Here is an 18,291-nt window from a genome sequence, read left to right as displayed (position 1 = left end):
GGAGAGACAAGCGAAGAGAAGGAGGGGAGGTGGCGGTGGCGGCGGCGGCGGCAATCTCGCGAGGGTTAGAGTTTTGGCGAGAGTTTGTGGAAGATGGCGCCTGTTGTGACAGGGTAAGTCTAGGGACTCAAGAGCTGGGGGGGTGGGGGGAGAGGTAAAGTTACCGGCGGCTTCCGACTTGCAAAGGGGCGGCGAGGACCCGGGCTTGGAGCTAGGGTGGCATTCTCCGTGCCGAGTGGCGCCCCCGTTGCGTGTCCGTGTCTGAGTGTGTTTGTGTGTGCGCGTGCGAGGCAGCGCTCTTCCCCTGGACTGTTGCTCCAGCTATAGTGTGTATGTGTATTCGCGCGCGCGCGCGTGTGCGTGGGAGCGAGCGTGAACGTGGGAGCAAGCTGACCCATACCTGCCCCTTGTCAGGGCTGCTTGACTCCTGCAGACCCCCTTGGCCCTGGCTGTCTTTCCCCTCGCGGACCCCTGGGCCGGGGCATGGGGGGGGGCGCGTTGTTAGTGTCTGGGCGCGCGTGGGGCGTGGAGGACGCCCCTTTCACTGGGAGCTTGCGAACCATCCCCGCGCAGCTTTGTCTCTCGGCTCGGCCCCCCGGCCGCTGCTTCGGCTCTTGCGCTCCGCGTCTGGGGCGCTTTGTCTGACCCTTGTTTCCTCCGATCTCTACCCATCCTTGGCTCTTTGTCTCGCCGCCTCGAGCGCTTTGTCTGACCCCTGGCGCCCCGCGTCCCTACCTCCCCCAATGCCCCTTCTCCACGCCCCCTGCCCCTTTGTGGTGCCCTCTACTACACTGCCGCCTTACCCCCATCCTTGGCATCCGATCTTTGTCTTGAATTCCCCCCCCCACACACACACAAATCTCCCCTCTCCTTTTCTGCTAAGCTTTCCATTTGTCCCAATCTCTGGGTGACTTCTCTACTCCCGGGGCTTTGTCTCCCTATCCGGTGATTTACTCTCTGTCTATGTCTCCCTCCTCCCCCTTTTCTCCTCCACTGGTTGATTTACCCACCGCTGCCCAGGGAGCTTGTTTCACTTCCGTTTCAACCCCAGGGACTTCATTTAGTGCTTCTATGTAGAGACCCCCTCGGTTTGACGTTGTGTTTTGTCGGTCACTGGAGGATGCCATAGAGACATTTGAGTTTCCTCTCCGGTACCCTCTTCTCCCTCGGCACCCCTTTCTCTAAGGGATTACATTGTCTCGGATCCTAGCACTCTTTCTCCTCCAGCTAGGTTGTTGTTTTGCTTGGAAACAGTGTGTGTGTGGGGCGGCATAAGGCAAGGAGGGGGGAGCGGTAATAGTCTGATCTCTTCATGGTTATTGTCCCTGCTTTCCTCTTTGGGCTTCTGCCAGCAGGACCTGGGTAGCTGTTTTCATCTCTCTCTACCTCCAGGTTACCTGAGGTGGGTGGGTATTGTGGGAGGGCTGGAGAGAGAGAAGCAAGATATTTTTCTGTTGGTGGTTGGTGCCTGAGTAGCTTCAAATCTTCGCCATTGGATATTCAGTCTTTGTGTTAGTGGGATTGGAGAGGTCCTTGATATTGGGAGTTTCAGGCTGACATTTTTACATTTTCTGTACTTATACTCTGTCTATTTTGAGGAGAAAGGCGAAACACCTGACTGGGAATGGACCGAATATGTTTGTGCAGTTTTTTTCATTCTTAAACTTTAAGACAACTTAAAATCATCTACAGTTGCTACTAAGTACTGTCAAAACCAAACTTGACTCTGGCAAGAGGAGCAAGTACTTAAAAGACTTAAAAGTGTACACTAATTTCAGATTCTTAATAGGACATATATGGTATTCAAATGATAGTGTGTAATTGTCACGAATTTCCTTTAAGCAAGATCCCCCCCAACTAATCAATTAATAATTACTGGGGACTTCAAGTTGTTTCAAAGTTGCATTGATATTTCTTAAAAGATTGGCTAAAACTGATGGATGGAATGCGTTTTGCTGGTTGTAACATAAAGATATTTATAGATTGATTGCTTTGCCGAATATAGGATTAGTTAGCTGTTTTCGGAAGATAAATATTTCATTCTGGAGAATTATTTTTTCTACTCGAGAAATTTCGTATAAAGCAGTCTGATAAGTTTAAGGGATCAAGAATGTATGTAGTATACTGGTGCACTACATGACATTGTTTATTTAAAATCAGCTGTCTGATGATTATAGTGACCTTTTAATTAATGGAGAAATTATTTTTTCATTAATGTAACATTTCATGTAATTTTATGAGAATCCAAAGTGATTTGAGTTCCATTAATGAAATGAGCAACCAAATATAAATGTAGTCCTCATCTTGTAAATTAATCAAAGTTGTTTTTTCCTACCTTTTAAAAGCAAAAAGTAAAATATTTGTATTAGTGATAATACATATAAACTTAAGGATATTTTTGGTAACATGTTATTTTATGCAGAATTAATTTTATAGGTGATTAGATAAATTACACAGTTTTAAGGAAAAAGGTCACAGTGTAATGAGAGAAATTTTAGATATCTATGGGGACTCAATTTTAAGTAATTCATTTTCTTAGCTATCATTTCCCAATAACTGTATTGCTATCATTATGTAGTGAAAATAGTTTGTTTTTTAATTTATTTTTTGGCTAAATGGATAAAAAAGATTATAAAAGGAGTTTGTACAGGAAAGATACTTGTGTTTAATTCAATAGCAAAACACACAAGAAAAGTCTTGTTTAAATATCTGATTACATATCTTCTTAGCAAAGTGCATTGCACATAACAGTGATTAATATTTGAATTACTATTTTCTTTTTTCTTATTTATAATGGTCAGATAACTTTCGAGTACTTTGCCATTCTTACTACTACTGAATTTCATGTTCTCTCAACTAGGGGCAGCATTTTCCCATGGACTGACTGAAAGTTATTCTTGGCATTTGATTTTGTTATTGTGTCCAAATTACTTTACCCCCCTCTGGGTTAGTTTCTCTACTATGTGGTAAAAAATGGGAATTATACTACTTACCACCTATTTGTAAAGAATGATTGTTGTCTTTACTATTTGCATGAAATCTCAGATAAAAACATGTGTTTGAACTGTAGCTGAATAAGGAATTTGGTTAAATTTCATGAGGAATATCAGATTATGAACTCTTAAGTTTCATAGAAGTCTTAATGATTATAAAGGAATGAATAATTTTAAATGAGTTTTTTAGTTTGACATACAAAGCAGATGCTTAAGGCTTCAGAACTGGGCAGACAAAGGAATTTATGTGTTAGTGGTATTTGAGTTTGAGACAAAGAATGAAAAACTACCACAGTATGAAATAAAACAAAGATATATTGTGAGTTATGAAATTATCTTTAAAGATATACTTTCCACCATAAGATAGTCTTGAGAGCCTAAACTCTTAAGATTGTACATTTTTAGGGCCTTATTTTTATTCTGGAAGCATTTTCCAAGTCTAAAATCATTTAAGTTAGTTCATACATAATAACTCTTGAGTTACTTGTTCTAAAGATTATTCTTAACAGTGAGCATGGAGATGATTTCAGATTTAAAGAAAATGAAACCAAGTGCCTGACTATCTACTGAAACTTTAACAGAATATAATTCACACAGTGGAATTCATTATATGGCTATATTGATTCTCACAGAAAGGGGATTTAGTTATTGAGGTACAAAAAGAACAGTATCCATCATTTACCTACAAATGTTTCTGAAGTATAATTTCTTAGAACTGTATTTTGGTAAGGTCCTAGTGCTCCTTCTTGTATTATTAGCAATTCTATTAAATTCTATTGTTTTATATACAACTAATCTATTTAGTACTTGTTCAATATTTTGTTTTCATTGACTAATTGGTATTTGAGTGCACCAAATGTCCTCCTTTCCCAAAGTATCCTCCTTACTTGCCCTACCCCCCTTTCTACCTAGCTTTTTCAGCCTTTCCCTAGACTACCTTGCTTTTCTATTCTGTATTTATCTTGTATACTAATTTATGTGTATATTTTCTCTACCATTCAAATGCAAGCTCCTCCCGGAAAGGGAATGTTTTTGTTTCTCTGAATTTTCAGCACTTTGCTGTGTGCCTGGTGTGTAGTAAGCCTTCTTATTAGGCTGTTCTTAGGATCTACGTTATAACTTTCTAGTAAGCAACCATCTTTGACCTGGTATAAGTTTGTTATACATGAATTTATAGATAATTGGTTGTGTTAATAGAACAGCACCAGTGTATTTTATGTACTTCACAATAACTCTTAGCACATATGCTTTGCTTCTTAATCAATCTCATTTGGTATATTAATCTCTAGTAGACGGTTGGCTATTGCCACTAGTACCTTGAACTCACTAGCATCTATTTTATCTCACTTTTTTCTTTAATCATGACTTTTGCTTGAGTAATAATAATATTAGCAGCACCCAGCCTTATATTATCTCACAATTTATAAAACCTTTTACCCATAGTAATCCTGAGAGATAGGTAGCACAAGTACTGTTATTCCTCTCTTATGGATGCTCTGAATGCCACTACACAGGTATATACACTGCTAGTACTTTCAGTGCTCTTCAGATTTGGTACACCATTATAAAATATTTTTTTTTGGTCTTAGTTGTATTCACTAAAGATAATCTGTGGCTTAAAAGAGCTAATATACTTTTCTAATGTATTTACTGTGCTGCCAGGAAAAGAATAGAAACATCAGGGGAACTGATTCATTCATAGGATCAATTCAGCTTGATGGGAGATTATTTAATCTAATCCCCTCATTGAACAGATTTGACCTTTCAGTTTTCAATCAGGAATTCAAATTCTCAACAAAGCATTTATTCAACACCTACTATGTCAGGTAGTGTGTCTGGGTGCTTGGAATATAAAGAAGAGCAAAGAACAGTTTCAGACCTTAAGGAACTATATCTTGTAGTGAAGACAACATGTAAACAATTGTGCACAGTCAAGATCAATTGGACGTAGTGTTAGGGAGAAGGTATGAATTTTAAAGGGAAAGGTTTCTTACCAGAGGTGAGCTTTTAGCTGAATCTCGAAGGGAGTCTATAGTTAGGTGACACAGTGGATTTGAGTATCTGACCTGGAGTCAGGAAGACCCGAGTTCAGATTCAGCCTCAGACATTTACTAGTTGTGCTACCAAAGGCAAAGTCACTTAGCCATATTTGCCCCAGTTTCCTTGACTGTAAGTGAGGTAGAGAAGGAAATGGCAAAGCATTCCAAAATTATTGCCAAGAAATCCTAAATGGAGTCACAAAGAGACTGAAACAACTGAACAACAAAAAGAAGAATGCCAGGGATGCCAGGAGTTTGGAGATAAGGAAACAAATAATTCCAGGTATGAGGGACAGCCAGGGAAAATGAATGGAGGTAAGAAATGAAGTGAAGTTGGGAGATTTGAGTGTTTTGGGGATGGAATGAGAAAGAGGCCAGTGTCACTAGATAGTATATAGAGAGGAATGATGTGTAAGAAGGCTAGAAATGTTGGAAGGGGCTAGTTATGAAAAACTTTAAAATCACACGCAGAATATTTTTTATATTCTATTCTGAAGGTGACTAGGAGCCACTGGAGTTTATTGAATGGGAGATGTAAGTGTCACATGATCAAACATGATTTAAAAAAATCCTTACCTTCTATCTTAGAATTAATACCAAGGATTAGTTCCAAGGCAGAAGAGTAGTAAAGTCTAGGACAATGATGGGGAACCTATGGAATGGGTGCCTAAGATGGTATGCAGAGCGCTCTGTGGGCACATGGCCTCCCCTCCAGTTCATTACTAGAACAGCAGGGGTACTCAGGCAGAGCTGCTCACCTCCCCTTCTCCACTGTGCCTGATGACATTTTTTCACACCCTCTGCCCAGCAACCCAATGGAAACGCACAGGGGGGTAAGGTAGGCAGCTCACAGGCGGCAGAGCTGGAAGGGAGTGGACTGGACCCAGCGCTTTGGCCACTCTCCTCCTCCTCTACATGTGCTGAGGACATTCCTTACTTCACCCATCCCTCCACCCAACAGTCCAGTAGGAGTGCTTCCTCCCTCCCCTGTGTGGGGTAAGGAGGGGAAGGAATGCAACTTGTACTCAGTGGCAGGGAAAGGGCATGGCAAGATGGTCAGCTTGACTCTGTCTCTAAAAGGTTTGCTATCACTGGCCTAGGAAATTGGGATTAAGTGACTTGCCCCTAGTCACATTGTTAGGAAATGTCTGAGACTAAATATGAACCCAGGAATTCTCTCATCTCCAGGCTTGGCTATCTGTCTACTGAGCTGCCTCTCAAACCTGCTTTTTAAGAACATCACTTTAATAGCTGAGTAGGTGGTTGCCAAGAGTGACTTGAGACTGGGGATCAACTAGAAAGCTTTTGCCACAGTCTAGGCAAATGGTGATAAGGGGCTTGAAGCACCAAGGTGGTAACATAACCAGTGGAGACATACAAGAGTTGCCATGAAGGTATAATCGGCAAGAGTTGGTAGCAAATTGGATATGGGGTTGAGGAAGTTAAACACTTTAAATAGGTAAGCAGATTTGGGATTTGAATCCAGATATTGTGACCTCAAGTTTAGTGTTTTTTTCCACTATACTATATTGTCACCCTTTTTTTTTTTAATAATAATAATTTTTAATGTAAATCTTGAGTATGAGTTGATTTAACTCAGTGATGCATTTTGGACTTCTCGAACTTGAAATGCCCATGCACAGTCCAACAGATATTTTCTGAATTTGAAATTGGTGTTGGGGATAAGATGGACAACATGGACAATCTTACATATTTAAGGGACTCAATTTTTGCTTTAATAATGCTGTATCTGTTATGTTGTGAGATAAAATTCTTCAGACCTCAAAATATTTCATTGGTGTGATACAACAGATTTCATTCTCACTGCTCAAAGTCATAGTTGATCATAGTAAGAGCCTGCTATAACTTGCTCTCCCCTTAGCTGTTAGAGTCAGTTCCTTGATGAAATATATGAATAGATGTTAGCAGAGATAAAGAAGAAATATATTCGAAAATAAAAATTAGCCCATCCTTTCTAATCCTAAATAGAAATTATAGTGAATATGCTCTCTACTTTTTTGGCAACCAGATTTAAGTTAATTCAAAGATAATACTTATTTGAGGAAGTGATATCAATTTAATGATAAACAGTTGTGAAAATAGACAAAAAAGCTTTCATAAGGTTTTATTAACTAGGAAAAATGTTAGCCGTTTTATAATATTTTATTAACAAGTTATAATCAACATTTATCAGTGACAAAAGATCACACTTATATGGCATTAAAAACCTGCAATATAAAAGCTGTAGTGCCAGTGCTGTACATAATAGTTAAAATACTCTTCAGTCTGCCTTAATTGGCTTGAAAATTTTGAGCCTCTTAACTAATGGTTATTTTCTAACTAAAATATAAAACTTAATAATTTTTCTCATGTTGGAAAACTTCAGGCCTTCTAGGGACTCTTAAAGCCTATTTCCCTATTACACTCTGTACTATGTAAATAATCATTTCACCTTAATTTGATTCAGCAAACTTGACTTTCAGTTCACTTGTGGAGGAAGCTGATTTTGGGTGAAAGGTAGAACCTTGTAAAAACCCCTAAACTCATTCACTTGGCTAAAAATGGGTGGTAGTTAGATATAGCCTCAGGCTTATGAATGGGAGATTTAAGAGTAGTGTGTAGTAATATATTACTTCTTTTGTAGCTCAGCTTCTTTTGTGATGGAATAAGTCCAGAGTACATATGAATGGAAGATGGCATCACCCACCTGGTGGCAGTTAGCCTAGAAATACTTGAATATTTCTGTATGAGGCTATATTTAGAACTGGATCAGTTTTTATAGAGGTTGTCAATAAACTGGTATTCCAGATGCGGATAGAGAATGTTCTACTCAGCTCTGATTATGCCTCTACTAGAGAAGTGTTATTTTTCTTGGACTCAGTTTGTTAAAGGAACATGAGGTGCTTTGGTAAAGTAGAAAGACAAGTCAGAAAGATAAGAAAATGGGGAAAATATAATTTAACTGTGAGGATGTTTGAAAGGAAAATTATTGTTAGCCCTTTAGAAGTAGGAAGGTTTATTCCTAGGATTAGCTAACAATTTCTCAACTCCAGGGTAGAAAATAAAGTTCTTTTATATATAACTATACGAATTAGATAGCTATATTGATTCATTGAATGGTGTACTTCCTTTTCCTCTCCTCAAAATCTGACTTGCATAAATCCCAAGCATGGGGATTAGTCACTTTATTTATTGTTCATTGAGAACCACAGGCGTTTATTGACTGAAGGAGTTATATGGTCATACTTGCACTTCAGGAAAAATCACTTTGTTAGCTTTTAAAATTATTTATTCTGCCTCACCCTCCCCGCACCATAGAAAGCATCATCTAGCAAAATATATAGATTTTGTCGTTCATGTTTCAACTTCTCAGCTCATTCTCTGGAGGTGAGCATTCACAAGTTATTCTTCAAATATTAAATCCCTAGTTATATATAGTGTTCTCTTGGGTATACTCAGTTCATTCTTCATTATCTCATATAGTTCCTTCCAACTTTTAAAGCATATTTTATGTCATACATAAACACCAATACATGCACAAATATATGCTAGTGTGATATATCGAATAGAGAGCTGGTCTCTGAGTCTGACTTGGGTTCAAATCCCATTGCCACTGAGACTTGACTGTGTGGTCCTGGGAAAGTCATTTGGCCTCTCAGTGCCTCAGGCAACCCTGAGATTTTTTATTATAAGAGAACATACTTTGCTAACGTAAGATTCCTTACTGGAAGTTTCGTATAAGAACAAAATTATTAGTCTAGTCAAAAATATATGTGTGTGTGTGTGTTTGTGTTTCCTTTTAAAGAGATCTTTTTTTATGGTCTATACTTGGACCAATATGGTAGATACGAGGGAGTATTTTCTGATGCTTGGTGATGCCTAGATAGAATAATATTCCACTGAAGGGTAGATATGGACTCTTTCTTTTCTGTCAGGATTAAAAATAAATGTGGGGAGCAGCTAGGTGGGTCAGTGGATTGAGAGCCAGGCCTAGAGATGGGAGGTCCTAGGTTCAAATATGACCTCAGACACTTCCCAGCTGTGTGACCCTGGGCTAGTCACTTGACCCCCATTGCCTAGCCCTTACCACTCTTCTGCCTTGGAACCAATACACAGTATTGATTATAAGGTGGAAGGTAAGGGCCTAAAAAAATAAATAAATGGTGATGTTTAACTACCTGATATACAGCATCATAGATTTAGAGCTAAAAGGAAACTTAGCTGGTGATTTCTTTTTTCTTTTTCTTTCTTTCTTTTTTTTTTTTTTAATATATTTTTAAACCCTTAACTTCTGTGTATTAGTTCCTTGGTGGAAGAGTGGTAAGGGTAGGCAATGGGGGTCAAGTGACTTGCCCAGGGTCACACAGCTGGGAAAGTGTCTGAGGCCAGATTTGAACCCAGGACCTCCCGTCTCTAGGCCTGGCTCTCAATCCACTGAGCTACCCAGCTGCTCCTGGTGATTTCTTTTTTAAAAATTTTTTAATTTTTTAGAAAAATTTTCCATGGTTACATGATTAATGTTCTTTCTCCCCCCTCCAAACACCCCCCCCCCCCCCAGCTGAGGCACATATCTACTGGGTTTTACATGTGTCATCGATCAAGACCTATTTTCATATTATTGATAGTTGTACTGGGGTGGTCGTTTAGAGTCTACATCCCAAATCATATCTGCATTAACTCATGTATTCAAGCAGTTGTTTTTCTTCTGTGTTTCTGTTCCCACAGTTCTTCTTCTGAATGTGGGTAGCGTTCTTTCTCATAAATCCCTCAGAATTATCCTGGGTCATTGCATTGCTGCTAGTAGAGAAATCCATTACATTTGATTTTACCACAGTGTATCAGTCTCTGTGTACAGTGTTCTCCTGGTTCTACACCTTTCACTCTGCATCAATTCCTGGAGGTCATTCCAGTTTATTATTCCTTTGAGCACAATAGTATTCCATCACCGGCATATATCACATTTTGTTTAGCCATTCCCCAATTGAAGGGCATACCCTCGTTTTCCAATTTTTTGCCACTACAAAGAGTGCGGCTATAAATATTTTTGTACATGTCTTTTTCCCTATGATCTCTGGGGTATAAACCCAGCAGTGGTATGACTGGATCAAAGGGCAGACAGTCTTTTAGTGCCCTTTGGGCATAGTTCCAAATTGCCATCCAGAATGGTTGGATCAATTCACAACTCCACCTAGCTGGTGATTTCTTAACCTTTTTTATGTCATTAACTCTTGGTAGTCTGGTGAAGCCCCAGACATTAAAAAAATACATAAATAAAACACAGAAGATTTCAAAGGAAATATTATATTGAAATAGTTCCCTAGATATTTATATGTGCCTATATGTGTGTACATAGACAAAGAAATGGATTTTTCAAAAAAGTTCACAGATTTAAGATTTAGAATTCCTAAAAATCCTAGTCTAGTCTCTTCTTATTTTTTATAAGTGAGGCAACTGAGACCCAGAAAGTGCCTTGCCAAATGGACACAGCTAAATGTAATTAACTGCCTTGGTGTTTTGTTTTTTTTTAACCCTTACCTTCCTCTAAGAAATCAACAGTGTATATTGTTTTAAGGTAGATGAAGGGTAAGGGCTAGGCAATGGGAGTTATGTGACTTGCTTAGGATCACACAGCTAAGATATGTCTGATTTAAACCCAGGTCCTCCTGACTCTAGGCTTGGCATTCTAGCCACTAAGTTTCCCACTGTCCCTTAAGTGCCATGGTTTTGGGTCCTTTGACTTCGAATTCAGTACTCTTTGAACAATACAAAGGGGCCACCTGTGAATGTATTATCAACAAAAAGAGTTGGACTGCAACTTTTTTACCTAGCACTATAACTCCAGGACATTTCATAGATTTTCATCCTATTTTTTTTCAGGAATATTGTCTTTTGCTCTTGCAAATTATGTTTTAAAGTACTACATTTTCTAATGTGCTTTTTACATTCAAAGAATAAATTAGAGTAGTACATCTACTTTAGCACTTTGGTGTATTTTGCTTGAAGAATCTATTGGCTAGCTAATAACTGCTAGGAATAAAAGCTCAATCTTCTGATGCTGGTTCCAGTGTCCTTTCTACTATATCATTCATACTATTTGGTTTTTAAGTTTGATGTTTAAGGAACAAAAAACCACAACTTCCCCATTATTGTAACTGATGTTAAAATCTCCAGTTGTTGGCTCCTGGCACTAGAATTTGGTTAGAAGTATACTTTCATTGTTGCTTAACAACTTTTACCCCACTATATAAACCATGAGATGCTTTATAAATGTGAATAATAGTTGATTGTTTTGATAATGATAATGATAATGATGAAGAACCTGCAGAAGATCTGTCCTTTACTTTATCCCTCATTGTTGACAGCTTTTTTGCTGAGTGAAGGTCCTTTTAGGGTCAGGCCTTATGGTATTCTGAGAATCAGAATGAACTTCAATATATGCTAATTAACTCGCCATCTGATCTCAAAGTTTTGTTGCTAGTTAGGAGAGTTACCTTGGAAGTCATTTAACTTTTTTCTGGTCTTCAGTTTTCTAGTCAATAAAATAATCAGGTTGGATTACATGATTTCTATAATATTTCAGTATAAAATTCTGTGACATTTGTAGAGGAAACACTGCACAGTATAAAACATCACTGGCCCTGGAGCCGGAGACCATGTGTTCAAATCCCATCTCTAACTTTGAGTAATACACTTAACCTCTCAAGGATGTGGTATCCTCATTTGAGAAGCCCTTTCTAGCTCTAGAGCTATGATTTTCTGAAATGCTCCATTTTGAAGCAAATTATACTAGAGAAAGTGGCTTCTCCATTTCCCTTATACTTGAAAAGCACGGAGGCAGTAGAGGTAACTATCACACTCATCAATATCTACTTTCTTCCTGGTTTGAGCTACCACCTACCGCTGACTTCAATGCCCATTCTTATTCTTGTTCTCCCTTATTATCTCCTTTTGTTTCTTCATAACTTGTCTAGTTGAATGCCCAAAGAAAAGGAAGTGGAGAGGAGTAAAAATATTATTGCCATTTTAAGCATTAATACACATGCATGTATTTATACATAAATATGCATATGTATTTGCATATGTATATGCAGCACAGATGTACATGTATATTCTTATATGTAAGAACTCACATATTAATATAAATGCTAATTTTTAAATTGGTCTAGTTTTTTAGCATTAAAATATCAGATTTGTATATCCATTTACTATACTGAGATGCTTCAAAAATCTTAGAGATGTTTTAAACTACTAAAGCTATTTAAACAAAAATGAAAGTAGAGATCAATTCATATGGTACAGCTATACCTCTTGAGGTGCAGTGCCATTCATTAAGTAAAACATTGTGAAATAGTATAGAGCAGTGATGGGCAAACTTTTTAAAGAGGGAGCCAAAGGAAAGGAAATGCTCAACTGTCAGTCTGTTTCTAAGTCAGCTCTTTTGAAGTTTTACTGTATTGTACCCTACCCATTGTATTCGTCAGATCAGAAATAATGTAGAACATTTTGGGCTGCATCTGGCCCACGGCCCTGCCGTAGTTTGCCCATCACTAGTATAAAGTGTGTGGTGTGTGCAGAGAAGGCTAGCACCTATGGTCTGAAGACTTGCCAAGTCCTTTTTAGCCCTGTTCTTCTACCTTAGATGTCTACCTGTCATTCAGCTCTCAACCTGTGGCTCCAAAAAGCTGTAGTATAGAAGAAGAAGAAGACACAGGATAGAACTTTGGGAATTCTAGGATGTGATATAAATGAGGATCTATGAGTAAAATTATTTGACAGACTGGTTTTGGGTAAGAATATCAATTTATTGATTAGGCTAGCATTATAACCAATACAATGATAGGTCAGTAGCCCCCTCAAATGATCAAGAACCCTGAAACTCCTTCTGTCAGCTCTATAAAGGGAAGCTCATTCAGCCCCTCCCTTGAACATCCTCAGATATCTCTAATTGGTAAATAGCTAATTAGAACAAACCTATAAGTGATGAAGAAAATGTAGATAGGAAGGAGAATCATTATCTCTCTTTTATTAACCAAATTTTGTTAAAAGGTAAAAATTCCTTGGAATTTAAAGAAAATGTAAAAAGTACTAAATAGCAACTATTCTCATTTGCAGAGAACCCCAAGCTTATTCCACCAGAAGATAACATAACATAAAAGGTCCACACTCAGCACAAAAATCTTACACCAAATACTTATTGCTTCCTTCAGTCTAGCTATGTTACTGCACCCTAATGGCAAAACTGAATATAGACCCATTTGGGCTTGTGTCTGAGCCCCCTATGCCTTATTTTTACAGCCACTTAAAGGTTCTTCCTTTATGAATCGCCTTTCTTCCACAACCTTCCAAGTTTCCTGTTCAGGATGTATTTTAACAAATTGTATTAAACCTGTTTTGGTTACCACTGTATTTGTTAAACAACTACCATTTATTATGCTTCCTGATAATATGACTTCTGATTGGTATGATGATCCAGGTATATATGCCTTGCAATTAATTTCTGACAGTTTAAGTCATCCCATACATTTAATTGCATCCTTTATACTAGGTATACATCAAGTCCAAATCGAATTGAAGTCACTTCAATTAAAAAGAAAAGGGAGAGATGCCGAGAGCCCCCCAGAGAAATGAGGTTCCATCAAGTCAGTGCAGTTTGACATGATCCTACACTGACTCCTGTGACCTGAAAACTGGCCATAGGATGGATGGAAAACCCAATCAGACCTCTCTGTGTGACTCCCTTCTGACCAATACTTTTTATTATTGAAATTATTATAATTTATATCTTTAGGAAAACCCCAACTCTTATAGTCTAGATACAGAAATCCCCTTATAGAAATGCCCTAAACACTATAATAAATCAGCATCTAATGAGTTAATAGTTCATACCCTCAGCTAAATAGCAGAAGCTGCTTTAATCTCTTTCTGTCTTAGAAATTTGAAGGACACAGCCTGGCAAATCAAAATATTTTTTTGCTTCACTATTTTCCCAAGCTGAACTTAAAGGTTCTCACACTAAACCTACCTTTTGAAATATGTTGAAGGTCGGTTATCAAAATAATAATCGGATAACATAAGATCTTGGTAGCCTTGAATTTCTGTTTAGACTAAAAAGTAATCTATATGAAAAAATGTACTCTGCATGCCAATTTCTATGTAACCTTGAGCTTTACTCTGTTTAGAGAAAAAAAATGTAATTCATGCCAGCATCTGGGAACTTGAGAGAAAGGTATAAAAAAATAAAGATATTAACAGGAAGTTCTCAGAACAGCTTTTGCAACTCCACTGTTTCCGACTCTCTCTCTCTCTCTCTCTCTCTCTCTCTCTCTCCCTCTCCCCACCTTCCTCCCTCCCAGGATATCTGGAGCTGCTAGTGGCCACTGAGAATACTACTGCTTCTTGAGGCTATAGGTGAGAGTTGAGTGACAAGTGGACACCAAAAGTAGATGCAGATTGTATCTTAGAAAGAGGTCATAGATGACAGTTGTACAGTAAATTGGACAAATTTAAGTACATTAAAATTTGTTCAAATGTACCTAGTCTAGTTTTTAGAAATGATTTTAGCTTTAGTCTTTAACATTGGGAACTATTTGCAGTTTTAATTTGTTTCTATAATTATGTAAGAGAAATACATTTTGCATTTATTCTTAGAAGGGCTCATATTTTATTAATAAGATTTTTTTTGATTTGGAAAATTTTAATTAATTTAGAATATTTTTACGTGGTTACAAGATTCATGTTCTTTCCCTTTCCTCCCCCACTCCCTCCTGTGTAATCCCATTGGGTTTTACATGTGTCATTGATCAAGACCTATTTCTATATTATTGATATTTGCACTAGGGTGCTCGTTTAGAGTCAATATCCCCAATCATATCCCCATCAACCCATGTGATCAGGCAGTTGTTTTTCTTCTGTGTTTCTACTCCCACAGTTAGTTCTTCCTCGAATGTGGATAGTGTTCTATCTCATAAGTCCAGAAAGGTTCATTATTTTAAGGCTTAACCAGTATCCTATTTTATATTAATGTTTTCATTGTTGTTTTTCAAGGATTTCAAAATTCTACTAGCAATTAAGTGACATAGTTATGCTTTCAATTTAGTTTTATGGAAACTTGCTTTCCAAAAATGAATAGATTTTAAACTGAAATGTTTCTATAAAAGTATGGTTTATCAGTGATTGAGATTTCCTCTATTGCAAAATTCCTTTTGGCATAGTATTTTTATGACTACAACTTTATGAGCTATGGATATTGTAAATATTAACCTTTTATAGATGAAGAAATCTAACTCTTGAGAAGTTGTGACTTGGTCTAGGTAACACAGGTTTCAAGATTGGGATTGAAATTCAGACCTCTTGACCCTAGGCCAGCAATGGGCAACCTTTTGAGCTTGGTATGTCAAAATTTGCCCCAAAACTGAGCATAACTCAGGTGGTGTGTCACTTCGAGAAAAAAAACCCATAATTTTGTGATATTTGCAGTTTAAATAACAAAAATATATAATTATAATATATAACTGTATTTAATAAACCAAAATAGGTAAATTAATATAGGTAGAATTGTCATCTATAGCGCAAGGAGTGTCTACACTGTAAGAATTAAAATTTAGTTATTATAGTTATATCTTTAAAATATGTGGCCGCCAGGAATCAACAATTCAGGTTGATTCCGTAATTAAATCAGACCCAAGTCAGCATCGGGTTGAGGAGTTTATTTACAATCAGGAAAGTGAGTAGGGATAAAGAGAAGAGGGAGGTAGAAGACTAAATAAATGAAGCTGTAAGCCGCAAGGCCCAACAGCCGGATAGGCAGAGTTTAGAATTGGCCCAGCTAGGCCAAGGAAGCCAGCCTAACTTACCCACGTGACAATACCGAGTGTAATCTGTCTGTGGTCTCAGGAGATGCTTCTTCTTCCAGTTCCAGACGCCAACTAACTCTACAGGAAGTTCACTAACTTAAAGAGAGTGTGTCTTTCATCACTTCCTGTGGTCCACCTCTAATTCAAATGGACAAATGGCAGTTTCTACATTGATTTGGACTGCCCAAAGGGCAGTCCCTTATTCTTGATTTGTTACTTATGGTCACGTGTGGGTAACTCGTCTCCCCTCCCCACTAAGGGAGGTGGGAGTGACATCATTAGCACGCCTGTGTTGAGTAGATTCTTGACTATTAAATGGGATCTGGCTATTCTATTTACACAANCCTGTGTTGAGTAGATTCTTGACTATTAAATGGGATCTGGCTATTCTATTTACACAACACTACACTACAGCAAATGTTTCATCCTCGGCATGCGGCCCCATACTCATCAAAAATGGCTATGCTTGTCAGTGGTTTGCCATCACCGTCTTAGGCCCTTATGATATCTCTGTCACTGTGTATTTTTTCTAAGTTTATCTCTCCAATTCAAAAGTAAAATTGAATTTTAAGCTATTAGCTATCTTGGATGTCCCTTATAGATCTTAAATTCATTAGGTCCCAGATTCATTATCTTTCTTCCAGGCCAGGGCACTAGCTTCTTTTAGTTAGCTAGGCTTGCAACTCCCCACTCTCTCCTATTCCTCCTTTCCATATCCAATCTGTTGCCAAGGCCTGTCAGTTCTACCTCTATAACATCTCTAGTATAGCCCCTTTTTTCTCTGCCTGATACTGCCACCTTCCCTGGCACAGATCCTTATTACTTTATGCCTGTATTGCAGTAACCGTCTGGCTGGACCCTTTCCCCAAGCCTATTCCCCTTTTCAGGCAATCCATTCTGCTTTCCAGATGATCTTAAGGAGCAGTCTGATTATTTCACCCTCTCTCTCCGAACATCTCCAGGATCAAATCCTTTGTTTGGCTTTTAAAGTCCTTCCTAATCTAATCCCCTTCTGTCTTTCTGGTTTTCTTACAAGTATTCTACAATCCAGTGACACTGCCCTCCTTTCTGTTCTTGCATAAGATTGGCCTCTATCTCCTGACTTTATGTAGCTCTATGTATGTATGGGGGTTATCTGAGGCCAGAATTGAACCTAGGAAGATGAGTCTTCCTGCTTCAAGCCCAGCTCTGTGTGTGTGTGTGTGTGTGTGTGTGTGTGTGTGTGTGTGTGTATCTGAGACCAGATTTGAACTCAAGAAGATGAGTTTTCTGACTTCAGGCCCAACACTCTCTCCTCTGTGCCAGCTAGTTGCACCACCATGTGTTTTGTTTTTTAAAATTCATTTTTTAAACCCTTACCTTCCATCTTGGAGTCAATACTGTGTATTGGTTCCAAGGCAGAAGAGTGGTAAGGGCTAGGCAATGGGGGTCAAGTGACTTGCCCAGGGTCACACAGCTGGGAAGTGTCTGAGGCCAGACTGAACCTAGGACCTCTCGTCTCTAGGTCTGGCTCTCAATCCACTGAGCTACCCAGCACCCCCCCACACTTCCAACATGTGTTTTAACTGGTTGTCCCTGCCTGGAATTTTCTCCTCTCATTTCATATCTCCTTGCTTCCTTGACTTTCCTTTAAGTGTCAGCTATACTCTCATCTTCTAAAGCCTTTCCTGATCTACTTTGATTCTGATTCCTTCTTTTTGTTGATCATCTCCAATTTATCCTGGATATGTTTTGCTTGGAAATAGGTTTCCAACTCCATTAGACTTGTGAACTCCTTGAGATTATTGGTCTGTTTTTTGTTTTTCTTTATGTCTCAAGCATTAATAAGTGCTTATTAGATAGAAAAAAAGGAATGTTAGAATAATTCCAAAGCAAAATAACAGATTAGTCTTGTTTTCATGCCCTCCCCCTACAAAATAGCCACACTGAATTCTTTGTTATATACATACATACATACATACATACATATATATATATTTATTACTGTCTTAAAAGGGAAACTATAACTGACATTAAAGCTTTCTATTGTAAATTATTTGTGGAAAAAAAGACTTTTGGAACACAGTTTGTGGAGAAAATGTGAAATAATACTGGATTTGGAGACAGAACACTTGTTTGAAATTGAGCAGATTGATTTAGGCCAGTGATGGCCAGCCTTTTAGAGACCATGTGCCATGCCCCACCTCCCCACTGAATGTCTGGTGCACCTTGTACCCCCTTTCCCACACAGGAGAGGGAGGAAGTACTCCCTTTGGGCTGCTGGGCAGAGGGACATGTAGAGAGGGGAAGAGGAGTGGTCCGAGTGCTCCGCTCCCCTCCAGCTCTGCCGCCTGTGAGTTGCTCACATATAGCTCCCATTGGGCTATAGGGCAGAGGAATAGGTGAAGTGAAAAAATGTCATCAGGC

General features: G+C 38.5%; 1 protein-coding gene across 1 annotated transcript in view; it reads left to right on the top strand.

Moving 5' to 3' along the window:
- The first annotated feature begins 46 nt into the window (after positions 1-46).
- The window catches only part of RBPJ (recombination signal binding protein for immunoglobulin kappa J region), a 130,921-nt gene continuing 112,676 nt past the window's right edge, over positions 47-18,291 (top strand). Inside the window, exon 1 of the mRNA XM_044681296.1 lies at positions 47-113. Coding sequence (XP_044537231.1) covers positions 94-113 — 20 coding nt within the window. The 5' untranslated portion in view covers positions 47-93. The remainder of the gene's footprint in view (positions 114-18,291) is intronic.

This window comes from Gracilinanus agilis, chromosome 6 (genome assembly GCF_016433145.1).
Source record: "Gracilinanus agilis isolate LMUSP501 chromosome 6, AgileGrace, whole genome shotgun sequence".
Classification (NCBI taxonomy): Eukaryota; Metazoa; Chordata; class Mammalia; order Didelphimorphia; family Didelphidae; genus Gracilinanus; species Gracilinanus agilis.
This window is presented reverse-complemented; position numbering and strand designations above follow the sequence as displayed.